Source organism: Pongo pygmaeus, chromosome 3, assembly GCF_028885625.2.
Source record: "Pongo pygmaeus isolate AG05252 chromosome 3, NHGRI_mPonPyg2-v2.0_pri, whole genome shotgun sequence".
Lineage (NCBI taxonomy): Eukaryota > Metazoa > Chordata > Mammalia > Primates > Hominidae > Pongo > Pongo pygmaeus.
Window position 1 is genome coordinate 86,996,443 of NC_072376.2, and position 21,328 is coordinate 87,017,770.

The 21,328-nt window shown below is 36.4% G+C and overlaps 1 protein-coding gene across 1 annotated transcript in view; it reads right to left on the minus strand.

The window, feature by feature from the left end:
* Nucleotides 1-21,328, minus strand: part of BTC (betacellulin) — a 50,863-nt gene that overhangs the window by 25,536 nt on the left and 3,999 nt on the right. The window contains exon 2 of the mRNA XM_054486508.2: nt 754-852. Within this exon, the coding sequence (XP_054342483.1) occupies nt 754-852 (99 nt within the window). The remainder of the gene's footprint in view (nt 1-753; nt 853-21,328) is intronic.

The window sequence follows — 21,328 nt, forward strand, 5'->3', positions numbered from 1 at the left end:
AACAAACATAACCTTAGACCAGGGGTCAGCAAACTGTAGTCCAAGAATCAGATCTGGCCCACAGCCTGTTTCTCTAACTAAAGTTTTATTGAAACAGAGCCAAGCCTATTCATTTGCATAGTGCTTTCCAGCATGCTTTCACAGTACAGTGGCAGTGTTGAGTAGTTGTGACAAAGACATCATGACCCACAAAGCCTAAAACTCTTACTAAGGCCTTTACTAAAACCCTTTACTAAGACCAAATCCTGCCTTAGACTGATAAGTTTGAGAACACTAATTCAAGCATCTCCAAGGTAAAATATGTAAAATCCTTACCTTCTTCCCTTCTTTTAACTATGAAATAGAAGAGAAAAAAAGAATTTAACTTTGGGTAGAATATGTCAGCTTTTCATGAATCCAGTCCAAGATATCACATGCTAGAGTCTGGAGCATGCATCTGTGACCCAAAATATAGTGGCTGACTGGAGGCTCTAGAATCAGAAAGACCTGCATTTGAATTCCAGATTTGCTGTTTTCCAGCTGTATGACCTTTGGCAAGTTACTTAATCTTTGTAGGTTTTTCATTGAAATAAAATAAAAAATATTATCTATCTCAGAGGGCTCTCGTGAGTAGTGATGAATTACTGTATATAAAGCACTTAGCACAGTGCCTGGTACCTTAATATGTGTTCAAATAATTACCTAGTATAATAAGTGCTATTATTATCAGAAAATTAAAACTCAGATTTGAATATAAAACTTGTTAAACTTTACCTGCACAGTTTTCCTCAGGGTATCCACAGAGGAGGCCATTAGTTTCAGGACTTCTGGTGGAATTCCCATCTGCCACCACACAGTGGAGGATCACTAGACCTTCAAATTCAAAACAGAACCAAAACCAAACATGAAAATTTGCTTATTGTGAAACAGTCTATCAAAGTCATCACCCATTTCACCTATTTATGAAAATAACAAGCCTATGGTTTCCATTTCCAAGTCATTCACTCCCAGGAAGGGATACAGAGGCCAGCATGCTGCATATTTTCAGCTCATTGCTAAAGAATGAATTTTCAAGCCACCATCACTTACATCTAACTATGGATCTTAAGGAGGAAACTTGGCCATAGCTTGTGAAAGAGCCTTATAACAAAAGCAGAAGTAAGAGCAGCTGAATTCCCAGTCCCTGAGTGAATCTATTGATGAATTTCCAGGGAGAGTGAATGGTGAACCTCCACGGCAAGCAAAGTGCCTTCTCCATTCCACAAAGAGCCAGCATTTCTCAGGTGTTAACAACTGAATGTGCTTCTTTCTGGGGAGATATTTGATCCATGGGAATTCTTTAAAAATTTTAGCCTCCTCCAGCTAAGAATCTCTGTTTCTGAGAAGGACAGGCCACATGTTTTACGAGGGAGAGAAGAATGCCATGCTGTGGTTAGAATGGTTCAGAATACAATGTGCAGTCCTTGTGTAGATACTGTTTCAAACAAACCAACCAGAAAAGGTCACTTCTGAGATAATCAGGGAAATTTGATACTGACTGGACACTAGATAATATTAAAAAATTGTTATAGATATTTTAAAGTATGATAATGATATTGTGGTTTAAGTTACAAAACAAGGTCTATATTGTGTATGTGTGTGTGTGTGTGTGTGTGTGTATAATTATGGATAAAATTGACGTATCTGAGGTTTGCTTTAAAATAATCCAACATGAGAAGGAGGATACGAAGAAGTGACGAAAAGGCATGGATGAAATAAGGTTGGCCACATATTGATAATTGCTGAAGCTGATGGCGGTTATATCAAGGTTCATTATGTTGTCCTCTCTAGTTTGTATATGTTTAAACATGTCCATAATAATAGGAGGAAAGAATAGAACAAGAAAGAAGAGAGGAGAGAGGAAAGTCAAGGAAGAGAAAGATGGCTTAGGAATTAGCTTGTCTTGAGTTTAAGGGCTGTTTTTGCCAGATAAGTATGAAAAGCACTGAACATGGTGCTGGTATGTAATCAATGTGCAATAAAAATTACTTATTGTTATGCAACTGACAAGAATAAAATAGCCCATCCACCAGTTGTATTGAAATTTATACATCTAATGATTTCTAAACTTATGGATGTTCTCCAATTCAATTTGGTTCAACAAACATTCATGGACATACAGGAACACACAGGTGAATAGGATGTGCTAGATCGCTAGATCCTCAAGTTGCCCCCAAGCTGTGGAGCCAATTAACCATAACACAAAGTGCTACTACTGTACTGGAAAGCAACAGTGGCCAGCAAGTTCAAGGGTCAAGAGTTTTCAAAAGGGTCTTTTGAAAGAGAGGCTCTTTTTTACCTATCTAATTGGAACATGTTTATAAAGAAAGAAATGTACCTAGCGTGGGTAATAGTGAAGAGAAATGGAAACTCAAATCCACCGGTGGTGGGTAAATTAGTACTGCTTTTCTTGAGAACAATTTAGCACTATACAAAACATAAAAGGAAATACACACACAATGTATAAGTCTTAAATTCAGTAATTACATGGCAAATGGTTTTTCCTAAGGAAATAATTCAGGATAAATAAAGACATTTAGCTGCAAAATGGCATGAGTTTAAAAAAAATGTAGATTACCTAAATAACTGACAATAGAGGATTAATTAAGTACATTGAATGAATTCATGCAATAAAATACTATTCAGCCATTAAAAGATGATATTCAAACATGAATAGGACATCTTGTGTTCCTAAATAAAGCAGACCACAGAATAATAATATAGCATGATCTGTTTGTGGGAGTATGTACTCATCTGTTTGTGTATGTGAGTTTAAGTGTGATAAGTGTAAAAACCTATCCACATAGTCAAAAGGTGAATAAGTAAATAGAGAGTTGCTCACGATTTCCTTAAGGCAACATTTTTCTTAATTTTCCTTATTCGTATTTTCTAATCTTTCTAAAAGCACATTTTATCTGTTGCAACAAGAAAAAAGGAGTGACTCATGTATTTCTTTTGTAAATTGCAATTTGGCTACCAAATTTCTAGATTATTTACACGTTTATTCCCAGCACCTGCCCTTTCCTTCACACATAGAACAAATAGAAACAAACAATCATTTAGGGCTTCTGAAGCACAGGAATTTTATATTACTCATCTTTGTAATCCTGGTGCCTAATATAGAATTTAATGAATATTCAACAAATGTTAAAAGACTGAATGAATCAATCTACAAACGAACAAGAAAAAACTCTTTATATTCAAAAATCCCGGGAGCAATTTCTACTGGAAAATAATAAAATATGTTTAATTCATTTCTAAAATCCCATCCATGGGCTTTCTTCACGGGCAGTAATAGGAGACCTTAATCTCTTCTAATGGTGAGAACAAAAAAAAAAAAAAAAAAAAAAAAACTCTAAATCTCATAGAGATTCCACATCTGCAACCTAAGGATGGTAGTATCTCCTTCTCAAGGTTATTGTAAAACTTAAGTTTATTTTTAAAAAGAGCACGTGGCTTGGCACATACTATACAATTTGCAGTCCAGTTGCATGCCTTCTCACTATCACTTATAATTTAACTCATTATTCTCCAATTCTGCTCACAGAGGGAGTTCTAATTCCTTTGAAACCCTGCTGAGGCCTTCAAACATCCCCACAGGCTGGGGGCTATGGTCCAGGCTCCTTCTGCTAAGCTTTGTTTCACATGCTGGTGTCAGTTGGCAAAAGGAGGTTGCTGTCCTCACAGGTGGAGGCAGAGTACTGGGGCGGAGGTATCCTCAGCCAAGCCAGCTCCCAAACCAAGCAGAGCATGCACAGCTCCTCTTCCTGCCCAACCCAGCAACCTACAGGTCACAGGTTGGTGGGTGTGAACCAAAACAAGCCTGAAGAAGCATTTGCCTGGCCTGCACAGTTTTTAATAATTGAATCAAAGCAGTTCATATTAAACCTGAATTTTCTTCTTCCATTGAAATAGTGGAAGGTCTAGCAGGACAGATCTGAAATGCTTTCCTAGCAACAACTGGCTGCAACTAAGAAGCAGGTGATCCCTTTAAGTGCCCCAGAACCCATGAGGCTTCCTGCGCTTATTTATTTTAACTACTCAGGCCCAAACAGGTATTTGAGTTTGTGATCTGTAAAAAGAGACTCAGAAATCAGATAAATGCTCACAAAACTGTCTACTAAACAATAAAGGCTGCTATAAAGAGAAAGGACACTCCTGTTCATTCATAATTCAATGAATATTTATTAAGCACAATGTATTTGACACTGGTGCAAGACTCAAGACACTGAAGGCTCTAAGATAACAGACACAGGTATTATCATTAACCTCAAGGAGACCACATTCTGGTAAGATAGACACAAATTTTTTTTTTTTTTTTGAGACAGAGTCTCACTCTGTTGCCCAGGCTAGAGGGCAGTGGTACAATCTCAGCTCATTGCCGCCTCTGCCTCCTGGGTTCAAGAGATTCTCATGCCTCAGCCACCCAAGTAGCTGAGATTATAGGTGCCTGCCACCATGCCTGGCTAATTTTTGTATTTTTAGTAGAGATGGGGTTTCACTGTGCTGACCAGGCTGGTCTTGAACTCCTGACCTCAAGTGAAACACCCATCTCAGCCTCCCAAAGTGCTAGGATTACAGGCGTGAGCCACCAAGCCCGGCCTGACACACAAATCTTTAAGGTACAGTATAATATGTACAACAACGATGATAATGCAGAAGTAATAGGATAGAGAATCAACTCTGCCTAGTGGCAAAGACTTCATGGAGAAATTGAGATTTGCCATGAGTTGTTAATGAGGAATAAATGATTTTTAAAAGCATCAGTTAATAACTTTTACAAAAAACAAAAAATGTGTAAGCAAGATAACAATCATAATGCGTTAATTGTTTCAGCAGTGGATAATATTTATGTGGTTATAATGATGTCAATATTGATAATTTAACAAAATATGTTCATAAACTCAGGGCCAGTAATTAGCCCACATATACCATATGGGATAACTGGTTGTGACTAATCAATGTATGCTGTGCCAGTTCTTGAATGTTTTGAGTACCGGTTCTGGAATTATGAGAGAAGATAAGGTCAGCAGATAAAGTCTGAGCCTGACAAGTCAAGAAGTTGCATTATAAGGAAATTATTGCAGTAAATATTTGAATACCAGAAGAAACATCAAAAAGAGTCAAAAGTGGTTGGTAGAGAGGCAGGAAAGTATGGTGCAAAGATCTGCTATTTACTGTTATAAGCCTTTTAGTACTATCTGATTTTTTATCACTTTATTAAAAATATAACTGATTTTTAAGAAAAGGACAAATAAAGTTGTAGTTAACCAGGGCATTCTTTAAAAAAAAAAAAAAGAGGAACAACTTGTAATAAGTAAAAGGAATAACTTGTTAAAAGACATGGCATGAAACAGCACAACTTTTCCTGCTTGTTTGGAGGGTGGGTGGGGATTGTGATGGAAGCAGAGGCTGGCAAGCACGTAGGCAACAAAAGGTCTAAATGCCATGTTGATTAGTTGGGATTCTGTTATGCAGCTAAGTTGAGACCACTGAAAAGTTTTAAGTGAGAAGCAACATAATCATCTTTTTTTTTTCCATTTTGAAAAGGCTACTTTAATATCAGCATGGGTGATTCAGACACACCTAAACCAAGATGGTAGCACTGGGTATGCAGAAAAAAGAAAGGCCTATGAGGGATGGCCACAAATCAAATATGAAAGACCTGGTGACTGGAAGTGAAAAAAAGGAGTCTGGGATGACCCCAGAGTTTACTGCTTGGATAACTGTCTGGATTGTGGTACCAATCACAAAGATACAAGGTATAAAGAAGGGAAATAGGTTGGGCATAGAGAGGAATTCAGTTTGGGTCACTAAGTTTGAGATGACTGTGGCTCATCTAGAAGACAGTAGATGAGGTATGGATCCACAACTCTGGAGCAAAGCCAAGCTACAGGTTCTATTTTGGGGAATCATGGAAAATAAACTGGAATTTAATTCCACGAGAATAGACTTCTCAAAAAAAGGCAATGTGAAAAGAAAAGGCTGATTAAGGGCAGAATTCTGAAAATCCGGTGAAATAAGAACGTTTAAAGGAACGTACATTATTAAAATAATCATCTTTATCAGAGAAAGCATGAATTGTATTTTAAAGAAGATGAAGGAAAATATGATACTCAGCTGTAGAAAACACAGTAAGATTTCCACTAAAAAAGATCATAGGTTATGTTAAAATTTAGAAATAGTAAAAACTAAAAGTATTAAAATTTCCCACCAACTAACTCTCAACTCTCCAGAAATCGTCCCCTGGGAAAGTTCATCAAGCCCGTATTTAAAATTTCAGTACAGAAATTTCAATCTCTTCCAAAATATGCCATTTCAAGGAGACCATTCATCAATTCTTTCAATCATGATCATTCATTCATTCAAAAAAATTAAACACCTACTTCTAAAGCTCCATAAATGCTTCTTTATATTGAGCTGGTTTTTGCCTTCCTGTTATTTTACTCTGCTCCTTGGAATCACCTAAAATAAGTCTAAGCTCTCTTTTCCTTGACAGATTCTCATATATTTGAAGCCAGCTATCAAGTCTTCCTGAAAGAATTTCACTTCTTCAAGCTAAATATCCCAGTTCCTTCAATCATATTTTATGGTATCATCAAGACCCGTCAGAAGTGTTGTCGTCCTGTCCTAAATGCGAAGTCAAAATAAAGTGCCATCCCACATGGTCTGGCAAAGACAGAATTAAGTGGGGCTTTCAGGCCCTACACTGGGAGCTCCCCATAGCATATCAACCCTTTTTGCCTATCACATTAATACTGGGGTTTTATTCTCCTTACCATAAAATGAAGCTCCTCTATTTTTTATACTGCTGGAAAGCAATGTATTTATGGTTTCTTTTTTTCATTGCTATAGTTCTGTTTTGTTGCATTTTTTTTTTTACCTTAAGAAAATTGTTCTTACACTTTTTCCTTTTAAATGTTTTTTGGGTCAGATTTCACCTGTCATTCAAATATTTCACAATCTTTTTGTTGTCTGATCCTTTCATTCAAACTATTATCCATACCTCCCTGCTTTGCAGGACCTGAAGAATTTCTCAGGTGCATTAAAGCAATACAAACAAAATAAAATAATGTTAACTGCATTTGCTAAGTGACTAGAAATTAGTCCTTATTTCTGGGGATAGTTTTAAAATATCAACTCCACTCATAAAATTAAAGACAAAAGGAAAAGAAATCCAGTTCTACTTCAGTGAATCAAGGCTGTATTTATTTTTATGCATTTTGAGATTCTCAAGTTAAATATTACAGAATGTGTTAAAAGTATTATCCTCATCAGTCAGCATGGGGAATGAAGTCAGTGTAAACAATACGAGCATTCAAAAAGAGGCAGCCTGACAAGGAGCATGACACGCCATCTCAAAGTCACTGCTAATGCTGAGGTAAGTAGTACACCAGCTGGGTCAACTATTTAAAAAGATCATATATGACCAACTTAAACAGTCATGTGCGTTGTATTTGCCTCATCTCTGAGCTGAATTTTCCATTTTTAGAGCCAAGTGCATTTTGTATTTTAAAAATAAATATAATATCACAAAATGTCCATTCATTTATATTCTGGTGATTTAGGACATCTTCCTAGATACACTCCAAACTTCTACTTATGTATACTAAATCCAGTGATTCCTTGCCATATCATATCATTTAAGATCAGAATCACATTCCATGTCTCATTAGAAAATCCAGCTTTAAGTCAAAGAAGAATGTATCAACCTATGAACATAAGCAGAAATTAGAAGAATATTTCATAGTCACACCTCTATAATTTTATTTATATTAAAGAGAAGCAGTGCAGAGTAATGGAGAAAAGGCAGCTTTAGGGTCAGATGGAGCTGTTTTTGAATCCCAGATCTACCTTTTAAGCACGGGATTTATAATTAAGATTGAGTTTCTCAACCACTGAGCTTCAGGGTCCTCTTCTGTAAACTGAAGCTCATAATACCTAACTTACATAGCCATGGTAAAAATGTAGCTGTGTGATGAAAAGAAGGTGGAGGGTAGAAATTATGAGTTTTTAACTTAGGTAATGCCTTGCATAGGGTAAGTGCTCAAAAAATATTAGCTCTGAGTGACCAGAAGTAAAAGAACAAAAATGTAAATTACCCTGGTAAAAAACTAGATTCTCAGCCTCATAAGTTGATACTGACAAATTTCTACATTTGTGGTGTGATTTCACTGTGTATAAAATATGTTTCTGATATAAACTACGAAAGATGAATACACATATATATGCATACCTTCTGCAGTATGCTTTTAGGTATGTACTTAATGAGACAAAACTATATTTTGGCCTCTCTGCATGTTCTTTCTTTCTAATTTTTGAAAGAAATTTGAAGTTAATATGCCTCAGCTAATTAATAGAAATATGGCATCTTCTACATGCATAGTTCTTTGTATTTTCAGTAGAGTTCTGCCAGTGACTCAGCATACCATTTATGTCAGTTAGGATTACTGATTCAGTTGGTTGGTTAAATGATTCAATAATACAAATATAGCTGATAATGACAGATCATAGACAGTAATAACTAAAAATCAAGTGAATTATAAATCTTATCTCTAATTTTTAAAAAATAAAATTAAAGTTTTTAAGTTGAAATCAACACTAGGAGTAAAAGCAATAAGCATTTGGGGAACTTTCTTATTATATCTTCACTGTCAGGAAGAAAACAGAATCTTAAATATGCATACTATACACGGAGTAATTTCCAAGTCCAAAAAGAGACCCTATCTAACGTGGAGTTTGAAAAAAAAAAAAAAAATAGGGAGTGAAAATAATATTTAACACTGAGTTTGTGGTTAGCTGAGGTGAAAACTGTGAAATGGGTGAAATGTGACAGTGTTCTTCTCCTTTTTTGTTAACTCCTTTTCTATCTTTTCTTCTTCTTGTCTTTTGCCCTCCTTTAAACCATTGTCCTCATTCTGCTTTAACATGGCCCCAAGGAGAACATAATTCTTGAACAGATTTTTCTTTCTAAATGTATTTGCTTTCAAAGCAGACCTTCAAGGAGAGAAATTATTTAACTCAAAAGAAACACTCTAAAATCTAGAGTGCCTCAACTTGGGTTTCCTAGAAAGCAGAACCTAATGTACAGACTAAGGGATTACCACTTTATTTGAGAGTTACAAGCTTGGGGTAGTGAGAATAAGGAAGGAAGGAAACGAAACAAAGAAAGGGACAAAACAATAAAATTTGTGCACCTATCATGCAGTGTGTAGTTTCAAAGTGAGATGAAGAGAAACACAGAAATTTGCTCAGACAGCATGTTTACTAGTATGTAGGCCACATGAACGGTTCAAGAAAAAAATTGATACCTTGAAGCAGTCCACTGGAAAAAAAAATGAAAGGAGGAAGAATGTATCAGACCCAATCACTTTCATCATCAATTTCCCACTGGTCAAAATTCACCCCACTGAGTATTAACTCCCTCAGTTCTGACCCCTTGGTGACTGAGAGGCCAGAACTCATGCCCTGGGACACGGTGTTTTATCCAAGTCTCAAAGTGGAGCAACCTGGCATGGGGAGGAGCTGACCAAGAAGCAATGAAGGTGGCTGAAAGACTCTTAGGAGGTGCACAATATTTGTGTCCCAACACAGTGAGCAATTTGGGCATCAGGACATCTCCTGGGGAACAATTTTCCAGGACAGAGGGACTTTCCAAGTTTTCTTAAATCACATCATCTGGAGAACTGCCTATTCTCTACAACTGAAAGACAGGCTTCTGGGTTTTCAGGGCCAGCATGGGAAGAAGAGACAGGAGCAAAGAAAAAAAGAAGAGGGTCTTTACAAATAGTGTATGTTCATTCAAATTCAGAAAAATAAAATATGAACTCCTTCTTCCTCCAATGTAAAACTCTATTCTGAATGGTAGAAATAATATCTTGGTGTTTAGGAAAGGCTAAAAGTGATTGATAATACAATTTTTAACTCATAAAAGTACTTCACAATCTTATATTTTTAAAGCCCAGAAGGGAAAGTAATTTAACAACCTGTCATATACAAACTAATTCAGGTATCTGAAAACTGTCAACATGACAATGTCTTTGCCAGTAAATCAACCTTTTTTTTTACTATTACCATTATTAAATCTGTGACAAATTGATTGAATGACTAAATTTAGTAGGAACTCCAAAATAATCCGAAGCTAGTTTCTCAGAAATTGTCAGTTGTCAAAACTTGACTTTTTGATTCCCATTCCCTTATAATAAGGCCAAACCAGGTAGTTAGGCATTGTGACAATTTGAATGAAAAGTTTTGGACTCACTGAATTTCCATAGTAGTTCAAAGAGAGGAGGTGAAGGAACCAAGGAAAAAGGACAATTTGTTTTCAAGGAGGATTATCCAAGTGCAAAGTGAGGTGAAACTGTGGCATTGGTTTCTGGATCTAGTGATAACATGGTCTCTGACCCATGAGGAAACAGTCATCAAACTTTAATAATGGTAAAGAAAAGAACATAAGATTTCAGAGTAGATGCTCACCCAACCTGAAAAAGCCCCAGAACTTAAACCCTTTAAATGAGTTAGAGTAAGCCAACCCAACTTAGCATCGAATTTCTTATCATCTTTATCAATAAAACCATTTGCAGAGACTAGGAATATAAAGAAAGAAATATTAGGCAGAATATTTTAGGTATCAGGTATTTAGAACATAAATTATATTGGAATTCCAAAAAGTGGCAATGTGTTAAGCTGGAAAAATCAAAAAGTTTCACAGAAGAACTTAGAAACTGAGGACCAAAGGAAATGACATAGAAATGAGCTTGGTGTCTTTGGGAGACAATGAGTAAAGCTGTTCAGCTGGAGTGACGAATTGTACAAAAAAGTATTAAGAAACAATGGCCTTCTTGGTGTGTTTGGTGTGACTATGAAATAATTCAATTGATTTCATTGTGTGGCCTATGAAAAGAAGACTCATTAAGAAATAGTCACAACACATATTGCCAGTTGAAGCTTCTCAGTGACTGCCCACCACATCCTGAAAGACAGATTCCCAATTAAGAATCTGACTAGTATAGAAAACCACTTACTAAGTATTTAATAGTGAAGACAACTGTTGTGTGGAAATCACTAAGAATGAGGTGTGTATTCTTTGTTATGTTTCTGCAAAGGCAAATGGAAGCGAAGTTTATTATTTTGTGTGTAGTCTCATCTCATATCTCAACCAAACTTACAATCACTCTTCTGACCGTCCATTACATGATGATTGTCATTTACCTAAAAATGAGCAGGGGTTTTCCTCACAGAAGTCTTCTATCACAGGATGGCAATGTTACAAAAAACTATCTCCCGATGAAACAATATTTGAATTTTTTGTCAATGTCATTTACCTATTGTTGTTGTGCTTTATTTTTCCCCTTCATAATAAGATATCAGTCTGTCATCCTTATTTTAATAGATGGTAAAATATGAAATATGCAATGTCTTTAATGCAAAAACTAAGCCTGGGGCATAGGATTGGTGCTATATTCCAAGATGAGGACCATAAGAGAACACAGTTACTGAATTCAGTTTTGGGAGAAAAACTCAATTGTCTTTTTAAAAATTCTTCATTATTGGTTTCCCAGGTTCCAAGTGGCCTGAGTCTTCTGTCCTTCGCAGGGAAGTCTACTGAGAGTTCCTTTTTTTTTTTTTTTAATTTTATTATTATTATACTTTAAGTCTTAGGGTACATGTGCACAATGTGAGAGTTTCTTATTTTGAAATTCTATCTTTCAACCTCAAAAACATTGCCAAAGTGCAGTAATATCATCCTGTAGTCATAAGAACATAAGAAAACTTGATGGTCATAGCCCACTCCCTACCCACCTTAAGAATCACCTTCACACAACTCCATTTATGTACCATCCAGACCACATGTGTGTACAGGCAGGGGAAGCTCACCACATCCCAAGGCAGCTGGCTCCACTTTTTTCAAAGCTCCATTTGGGAAAAAATTTCTTCCAAATGAAGATAAGTGCCGCCTTCCTGGAATTTTAGTTCACTAATGTAAGCTGTGTTCTCTGAACTATACAGGGGAAACCTTGGTTGAAACGACTTTTCACATATTTGAAGTTGACTCTCATAAGCCATATCTTGTCTCTTTTCCATCCACAACCCCAATTTCTATTCTCTCAGTCACGTGTGTGTGTGTGTGTGTGTGTGTGTGTGTGTGTGTGTGGCTTCAGTTACCAACAATCTCTTGTCCCTTGTGTTTCAAGAGCACCAATAATTTCCTCATAGTTCACTCAAGCGTGGCCTCTTCTTTAGCCTCATCCTCCTTCACATCCACATTAGAGTATTTGTTATGGTTGACTTTCCCAAATCTTCCATCTAAAATCCACCCCCATTGTTGGCTTCCTGGCTTATTCTCTCCTTTTTACTCAACTTTGCCAGCTCTTTTTCTGACTCCCACACCATAAATATGTGTGCCACAAATAATCTACCTCTGTCTTTTTTTTTCACTTTTTTGTCATGGTAAAATACATATAACAAAAAATTTATTATCCTAACCTTTTTTAAGGTAGCATTAAATACATCCACATTGTGCAACCATCATCACCATGCATCTCCAGAATTCTTTTCATCTTGCAAAACTAAAACTCTATACCCATTAAACAATAACTCCCAACTTGCCCCTCCTCCCAGCCCCCATTCTGCTTTCTGTCTCTATGACTTTGCCTCAGTCATAGACATGACCAAAAAAGTCAAAGTCATTTCTTTTTTGTAATGTCACATAGTCTCACAAAACATCCATGGAATGAATATTTGATCAAACATTTACTGAGGATTTATTGCATGCCAGGCACTATGCTAGACCCTGAAATTATAATCAGTGAAATGATTCAGGTATATTTCCAGCCCTATTTTCTTTTTTTTTTTCATTTTAAGTTCAGGGGTACATGTGCAGGATATGCAGGTTTGTTACATAGGTAAACATGTACCATAGTGGTTTGCTACACACATCATCCCATCACCTAGGTATTAAGCTCAACGTCCATTAGCTATTCTTCCTGATGCTCTCCCTATCCCCCAACAGGCCCCAGTGCGTGTTGTTACCCACTATGTGTCCATGTGTTCACATCATTCAGCTCCCGCTTATAAGTGAGAACAATGGTGTTCAGTTTTCTTTTCCTGCATTAGTTTGCTGAAGATAATGGCTTCCAACTTTTTCATGTCCATGCAAAGGACATGATCTCATTCCTTTTTATGGCTGCATAGTATTCAGTGGTATATATGTACCACATTTTATTTATCCAGTCTATCACTGATGGGCATTTAGGCTGATTCCATATCTTTGCTATTGTGAATACTGCTGCACTGAACATATGCATGCATGTATCTTTATAGTAGAATAATTTATATTCCTTTGGGCATATACCCAGTAGTGGGATTACTGGGTTAAATGGTAGTTCTGCCTCTAGGTCTTTGAGGGATAGCCACACTGTCTTCCACAATGGTTAAACCAGTTTATACCCCCACCAACAATGTAAAAGCATTCCCTTTTCTCTGCAACTCCACCAGCATCTGTAGTTTTTTGACTTCTTAATAATAGCCAATCTGGTGTGAAAATGGTATCTCATTGTGGTTTTGATTCTCATTTCTCTAATGATCAGTGATGTTGAGCTCTTTTTCATGTGTTTCTTGGCCACGTGTATGTCTTTTGAGAAGTGCCTGTTCATATCCTTTGCCTATTTTTTAATGGGGTTGTTTGTTTTCTTCTTGTAAATTTGCTTAAGTTCCTTGTAGATTCTGGATATTAGACCTTTGTCAGATTGATAGATTGCAAAATTTTACTCCCATTCTGCAGGTTGTCTGTTCAGTCTGATAATAGTTTCTATTGCTGTGCAGAAGCTCTTTGGTTTAATTAGATACCACTTGTCAATTTTCGCTTTTGTTGCAATTGCTTTTGGTGTTTTTGTCATGAAATCTTTGTCCATGTCAATGTCCTGAATGGTATTGCCTAGATTTTCTTCTAGGGTTTTTATAATATTGGGTTTCACATTTAAGTATTTCATCCATCTTGAGTAATTTTTTGTATATAGTGTAAAGAAGGGGTCCAGTTTCCATTTTCTGCATATGACTAGCCAGTTCTCTCAGTACCACTTATTAAATAAGGAATCCTTTCCCCATTGCTTGTTTTTGTCAGGTTTGTTGAGGATCAGATGGTTATATCTGTGTGGTCTTATCTCTGAGTTCCCTATTCTCTTCTATTGGTCTATGTGTCTGTTCTTCTGCCAGTACCATACTGTTTTGGTTACGGTAGCCTTGCAGTGCAGTTTGAAGTTGGGTAGAATGAGGCCTCCAACCTTGCACTTTTTGTTTAGGAATGTCCTGGGGCTATTCGGCTCTTTTTTTTTTTTTTTTGGTACCATATGAATTTTAAAATAGTTTTTTCTAATTCTGTGAAGAATGTCAATGGTAGTTTACTGGGGATAGCATTGAATCTATAAATTACACTGGGCAGCATGACCATTGTCATGATATTGATTCTTCCTGTCCGTGAGCATGGAATGTTTTCCCATTTGTTTGTGTCCTCTCTGATTTCTTTGAGCAGTGGTTTGTAGTTCTCCCTGAAGAGGTCCTTCACTTCCCTTGTTAGCTATATTTCTAGGTATTTTACTCTTTTTGTAGCAATTGTGAATGGGAGTTCATTCCTGATTTGGCTCTTGGCTTGACTGTTGTTGGTGTATAAGAATGCTAGGGATTAGGCTGGCATGGTGGCTCACTCCTGTAATCCCTGCACTTTGGGAGGCCAAAGCAGATGGATCACTTGAGGTCAGGAGTTCGAGACCAGCCTGGCCAACATGATGAAACCCTGTCTCTACTAAAATACAAAAATTAGCTGGATGTGGTGGCAGGCACCTATAATCCCAGCTACTCTGGAGGCTGAGGCAGGAGAATTGCTTGAACCTGGGAGGCGGAGGTTGCAGTGAGCTGAGATAGCGCCACTGCACTCCAGGCTGGTTAACAGAGAGAGATTCCCTCTCGGGAAAAAAAAAAAAAAAAAAAGAATGCTAGTGATTTTTGCACATCGATTTTGTAAACTGAGCCTGCTGAAGTTGCTTATCAGCTTAATAAGCTTTAGGGCTGAGACGATGGGGTTATCTACATATAGGATCCTGTCATCTGCAAACAAAGATAATTCAACTTCCTCTCTTCCTACTTGCATACTCTTTATTTCTTTCTCTTTCCTGGCCAGAACATTCAATACTATGTTGAGTAGGAGTGGTGAGAGATGGCATCCCTGTCTTGTGCTGCTTTTTCAGGGGAATGCTTGCAGCTTTTGCCCATTCAGTATGATACTGGCTGTGGGTTTGTCATATATGGCTCTTACTGTTTTGACGTATGTTCTTTCAATACCTAGTTTATTGAGAGTTTTTAACACGAAGAGATGTTGAATTTTATCAAAGGCCTTTTCTGCATCTATTGAGATAATCATGTGGTTTTTGTCTTTAGTTCTGTTTGTATGATGAATCACATTTATTGATTTGCATATGTTGAACCAACCTTGCATCCCAGAGATGAAGCCAACTTGGTCGTGGTGGATAAGCTTTTTGATATGCTGCTGGATTTGGTTTGCCAGTTTTTTGTTGATTTTTGCATCGATGTTCATCAAGGATATTGTCCTGAAGTTTTCTTTCTTGGTTTTTGTATCTCTGCCAGGTTTTGGTATCAGGATGATGCTGGCCTCATAGAATGAGTTAGGAAGTAATCCCTCCTTTTTAATTTTCTGGAATTGTTTCAGTTGAAATGGTACCAAGTCTTCTTTGTACCTCTGGTAGAACTCAGCCATGAATCTGTCAGGTCCTGGGCTTTTTTTGGTTGGTAGGCTATTTATTACTGGTTCAATTTCAGAACTCATTATTGGTCTGTTCAGGGATTCAATTTCTTCCTGAGCTAGTCTTGGGAAGGTGTATATGTCCAGGAATTTATCTATTTATCTTAGATTTTCTAGTTTATGTTAATAGAGGTGTTTATAGTATTCTCTGATGTTTGTTTGTATTTCTGTGGGTCAGTGGTGATATCCCCTTTATCATTTCTGATTGTGTTTATTTGATTCTTCTCTCTTTTCTTCTTTATTAGTCTAGCTAGCTGTCTATTTTATTAATTTTTTTCAAAACACCAGTTCCTGGATTTATTGATTTCTTGAAGGTTTTTGCATGTCTCTATCTCCTTCAGCTCAGCTCTGATCTTGGGTATTTTTTTGCCTTCTGATAGCTTTGAGGTTTGTTTGCTCTTGGTTCTCTAGTTCTTTTAGTTGTAATGTTAGGTTGTTAACTTGAGATCTTTCTAGATTTTTGATGTGTCAAGCCCTACATTCTAAGCAGGTGAATAGCCAAACTGGCTAGTAATTGGAATTTCCTGCAGTGTCTTTTTTTGTAATAAACTTTTTATTTTGGAACAATTTTATATTTACAGAAAAGTTGCAAAGTGCAGGGAATTCTCACACACTCTTTACCCACTTTCAGCTTCCTCTAATATTATCATCTCATATCACTGTGGTAAATTTATCAGGACTAAGAAAAAACTATCACCTCACACATATAGTTCTCCTAAAGCCAGAACCTTGGGCAAGTTGCTTAATCCCTTTGTGTTTCTATCCTACTCTATAAATGGGAATAATAATGACATCAACCTAGCTCCTGTGTTAGATGAATGTTATGTGGATGAAATGAATTATTATGCTGTTAGAACAGTGCCTGGCACATATTACACAACCATTCTGCTATTATTTTTATTGTGAAGATCAAATGAGAAAATGGGTATTAAAATGCTTTTATAATTATAAAGCTTCCCCAAAATGTAAGTAACTATGTTGATATTCTATAGAGAAGGTCAAGGAGATACCTGAATACGTAGTAACATCCTGTGTCTGTCACCCTAAGAGATGAGACCAGTCGAGTCTCAGAAACTCAGATGACATTTCAGTAGGAAGGTGATCGTGAACAAGTCAAGTGTCCTGAAAGTGCTTAATTCAGCTCTGATGACAATTTCCTGGTGGTGCTACAGGCTTTCTGCACTAGAAGACAGAGGGAAGTGGTTCTCACCTATTCTAGGATGGCCTGGACCATGCAGCTCACTCCAAAGAGTAGAGAACAAAGATCCATGTGTAATGTGCTTAAATTTAACCACTAAAAAGTTCTGACAATTGATTGTTATGAAATCCTTATATGTAATACTAGATAAGTTAGGGATTCTCAACACTAACAACTCAGGCTGCAGTCAGCCTCCAAAGCAAAGCTATCTCCATTTCTATAGGAGCCACCAAAAGTTTGTTTTTCTTTTTAATACTAAACATAAACCCAAGAATACAACAATTTGATTACTTGCCATTAACGAAAACCATTTCTGTTAAAAACAATTCTAATCACACAAGAGAGAAAATCATCTGACATCTCACAGAATTCAAGGGTATTTTTAAATAAACCACTGGAGAGTGTCCTGAGTCCATTGCCCTTCCCTCCCCAACTTAGACACTTATTTTAAAAGTTTACATTTCGACCAGTAAAATCTGCCCTGAACCAAACATGTAGCAGTCTGAATCCTTAATACAAAACATGAGAAATAGAAGAAATGCTACAGGAAGAAGAAAAGCCTTTTGTGAAAGAATCTCTAGCACTGCTAGCAGCAAGTCCCATATAACAAGGGATGGAGAAACCTGTCCTTCTACCACATCTCTGAATCTGGGCTCAGTGTTTTGCCAACAAGAAATACAATTTTTTTTTTTTTTTACTTAACCTGTTGTCATTTTACTGGCTGGGCATCTTCCACCAATAGCCGCTTACATTCATTCATTCATTTAATTAATACGTTTTGAGGTCCTACTATGTGTCAGGCACTCCTTATGCAACTCTTCAAAACTAAATAAAGTTAAACAAGTGAATAAATCCACAATCTTGCAAAGAGGAAAATGTTATATTAGTAGTTCATCCTGTTATGCAACTAGCTCATCACTTTAAAACAAGGAGGCTGAATATGAATACTGTTAAACTTCCCATCCCCATTTTGTAGTTAATACCTCTAGTCTATGAGTTAGGTAAGTAACATACTACATATCCTCAGGAAAGAAAATGTAGAGAATAAATGAAAGCTTTCATGGTTATTTGACCTTATTTAATAGATGTGAATTAAGATTAAATATTGCATCTCCCTCCAATCATCTAAAAAGGTCTTTCACTGTTTCTTTAAATTACAACAATCAGATATACAGTTGAAATACTAAGATTTCTTTTTTAAGATATAAATATGTCTGGAAAGGCTAGCCATCGTGAGCAATATAAAACATATGAATTTTAATCCAATTGCTTTCCTCTTAAATTTGACTTGTGAGCATTCTTGACCAACTTATATATGATTCTTTGCAGATCCAGTATCAGCTGGGGTCTGGCACAGCCTAAGATCAATAAGCATAAAAGCAGGACAGGGTAGGGTTGAAATCACATACGGAGTCATAAAGATCAGAATTTGAGTTCTAGGCATATACTATGTTTTAGGGAAGCTACTTAATCTTTCACAGTGTTAGTTCCCACATCTGTAAAGTCTTTTTTTTCCCAGGTGCTGTTGCTACTCTAAGATGGACCTGGAGGACCTCCTGATTACGAGCCATCTCCAACCTAAGAAAGCCTAGCAATACATGATTAGGGAACAGGGAAAAAGAAACATGAAGCAAACCAGCAAACCACTCATCTGGACCTTACACAAAAGGTGGGGCCAGCTTGTCCCCAAGCTGTAGGGAATAAGGTAAAAGGAAGTCTAGACATTTCCAGAGTATTTTAACAAATTCCCCAGATAGGAGACCATGTAATATTTTAAGTCTATCTTGTAACAAAAAGCATGAATTTGTCTAAATTACAAAATCTCCTGCCTCCAATTCCTAGGATATCCTGCAGAGATAGAACTGTATCAAGAATTCAGGATTCCGACTAATGCCCTCATTTTGGAAATCATGTTCTTATCCAGACAATATTTCCTTTAAAACTGCACAAAATTAATTTTTTGTTTGAGATATTTGAGTCTTACTGCTACACAAAAAAATGGTAACTATTAATTTGTCCACCTTTTAATTCTTCTCCCATTTTTTCCTTCACCTCTACCAAGGAAGAATTGTCACTATTAGTGAATTTTCCCCTAATCACTCCAGCCTGTAATAAATTCTCCTTTTCTGAGATCATATTTAATCTGTACTATGTAATTTAAACTTCCTTAAGGATTGAACTATTATACAATGTTTCATTTGGAATGAACATTTCTATTATATGTAAGTCTTTCTAGAAAGACAATGGCCTATATAATTAGACTTTTCTCATTAATGTTTAATACAGTTTTAGACACACTGTAAACAGTATTAGGTATACTTTAAAATGGTAAAATTTAAAACAGTGAAAATTTTTAGGTCTGCCTTCCTCACTATCACATGTTTAGAAATAATGACAGTACTTTTCATCAACCTGCCAAGTACTGTGCCATGAGCAAAAGAGTTATGCATGTGGATATGTTAATGTTTTTCTAATTGAGATAGTCAGCAACCAACTTTCATGAACAAAACTCATACCTGGTCTGCCTATTTGGCAAAACCAGAGTCAGCTGCCATCTCAGCAAGGAGCTGTGGATCAAAAGTAAGTCATCGTTAGCAAATCTAAAGACATTAAAGATAGGATACTGAGTTCTGGGAGAAAGCGATTCTTACATTTTGATTATCAAAGCTAGGAAAGTGTGTGTCAGGAGACAGGGAGTGGATGTGAGTGTGTATGTGAGGAAAAAGAAAAGTTCACATCAAGACCTTTGTGATACACTCTGAGAAGCTACTGACCTAGAAGGACTTCCTGGACTATCCCCACTGACATTCACTCATTCAACAAGTATTTATTGAGCACCTACTATATATAGGAACTGGGCTATAACTGTAAACAATCCCTGCCATCGTGGAGCTTACATTCTAAAGAAACAATTCAAAGCACTTTTGAAAGCATGGCCGTGGTGGGCAAATTCCTGCCCTATTTTCCTTTGCTTGCCTCCATAATAGTGGTGACTATTATGGCAGTTTCCTTTGATCAAAGTACAAACTCTAACACTCCAATTGGCTTAATAAACACTGATTCTAGTTCTTTTTAGACAAATACCTATGAAATAATTGAAAAGTCATCTGAATATTCACAAAGTTAAAATAGTAATAATACATTGAATATTACCTGCCAATTATTCTTCTAAAATCTTTTTCTGCATTTTCTCATTTTATCCTCAAAATAATTCTGTGTCTCTAAATGATAGTTACCTTTATTAACATTCTATAGGTGACAGAATTACACAAAAGGAGTTTAAGCAACTTTCTCAATGTTACAAGGCAACCATTATAGAATAAAAATATTTATGCATGGCTATCTGTTCTTGAGCATCTGAAAAAATTTTGTCCTAAGAAAACTTTCCTAAATTAATGTATTTTTCTTATATAGAGAAACAACTTTTGACATTGCATCATCATCCATTCTTCTAAAATGACAGTTTTATTTATTTTTAATTAAGGCAATTATTCATATAATTCAAATAAATCTGACAACCCAATTTTGATGAGATTTCCTAAAATATTAAAATTACCTTCTAAATATTTTATTTTACTCTGCTAGTGCAGTCTAACTTTTGTATCTGATATCAATGCTAGGCAAGTGCAGTAAAGCTCTTCATTGCATAAAATTAGGATCAAAACTGGCAGAGGAAGAAGAATCTGTAGAGGCATTTATTTTTTCAAAAGTAGATATGCATTTTACTTTTGCAGCTTTATTTTTTACATTTGTTCCTTTTTGACAAAACCAGTCAAAATAAAACTTTTTTGAGGATTTTTATCTATTACCTATTTCATAACTAGAGGGGGCAGGAATTTGAGAAATGAAGGCAACAGAAAGTCTTCCCATTAATTAGTAGAGCCTGATGACATTCGGGAAGTATCCAGAATCAAAATGTCAAAAAATTTTAAGAGGTATTGATAACAATTAATGATTTGTCCTGTGCTTTCCTACTGTCTATTATAATAACTCATGCTTATTCTATGTTTGGGGCACATTTTAAGTGGCTTTACATAGTAATGCATTTAATTCACATAATTTCATTGGTCGTATTACTATTAGCTTTTACAGGCGAGTAAAGAGACTTGCCCGAAGTTTCAGAGCCAGCAAGTCACAGCACCAGGGGGCCATGCCCCAAAGGTCTGGTTCAGAGTCTACAGGCTTGACCACTACATGACCCTGCCTCAAGATATGCTCTTTTTACCCATTTTCAATAATTGCCACATGGGTTCTATCAGGGAGACTATGAAACAATGTCACCCCTTCTCCATCTGCCC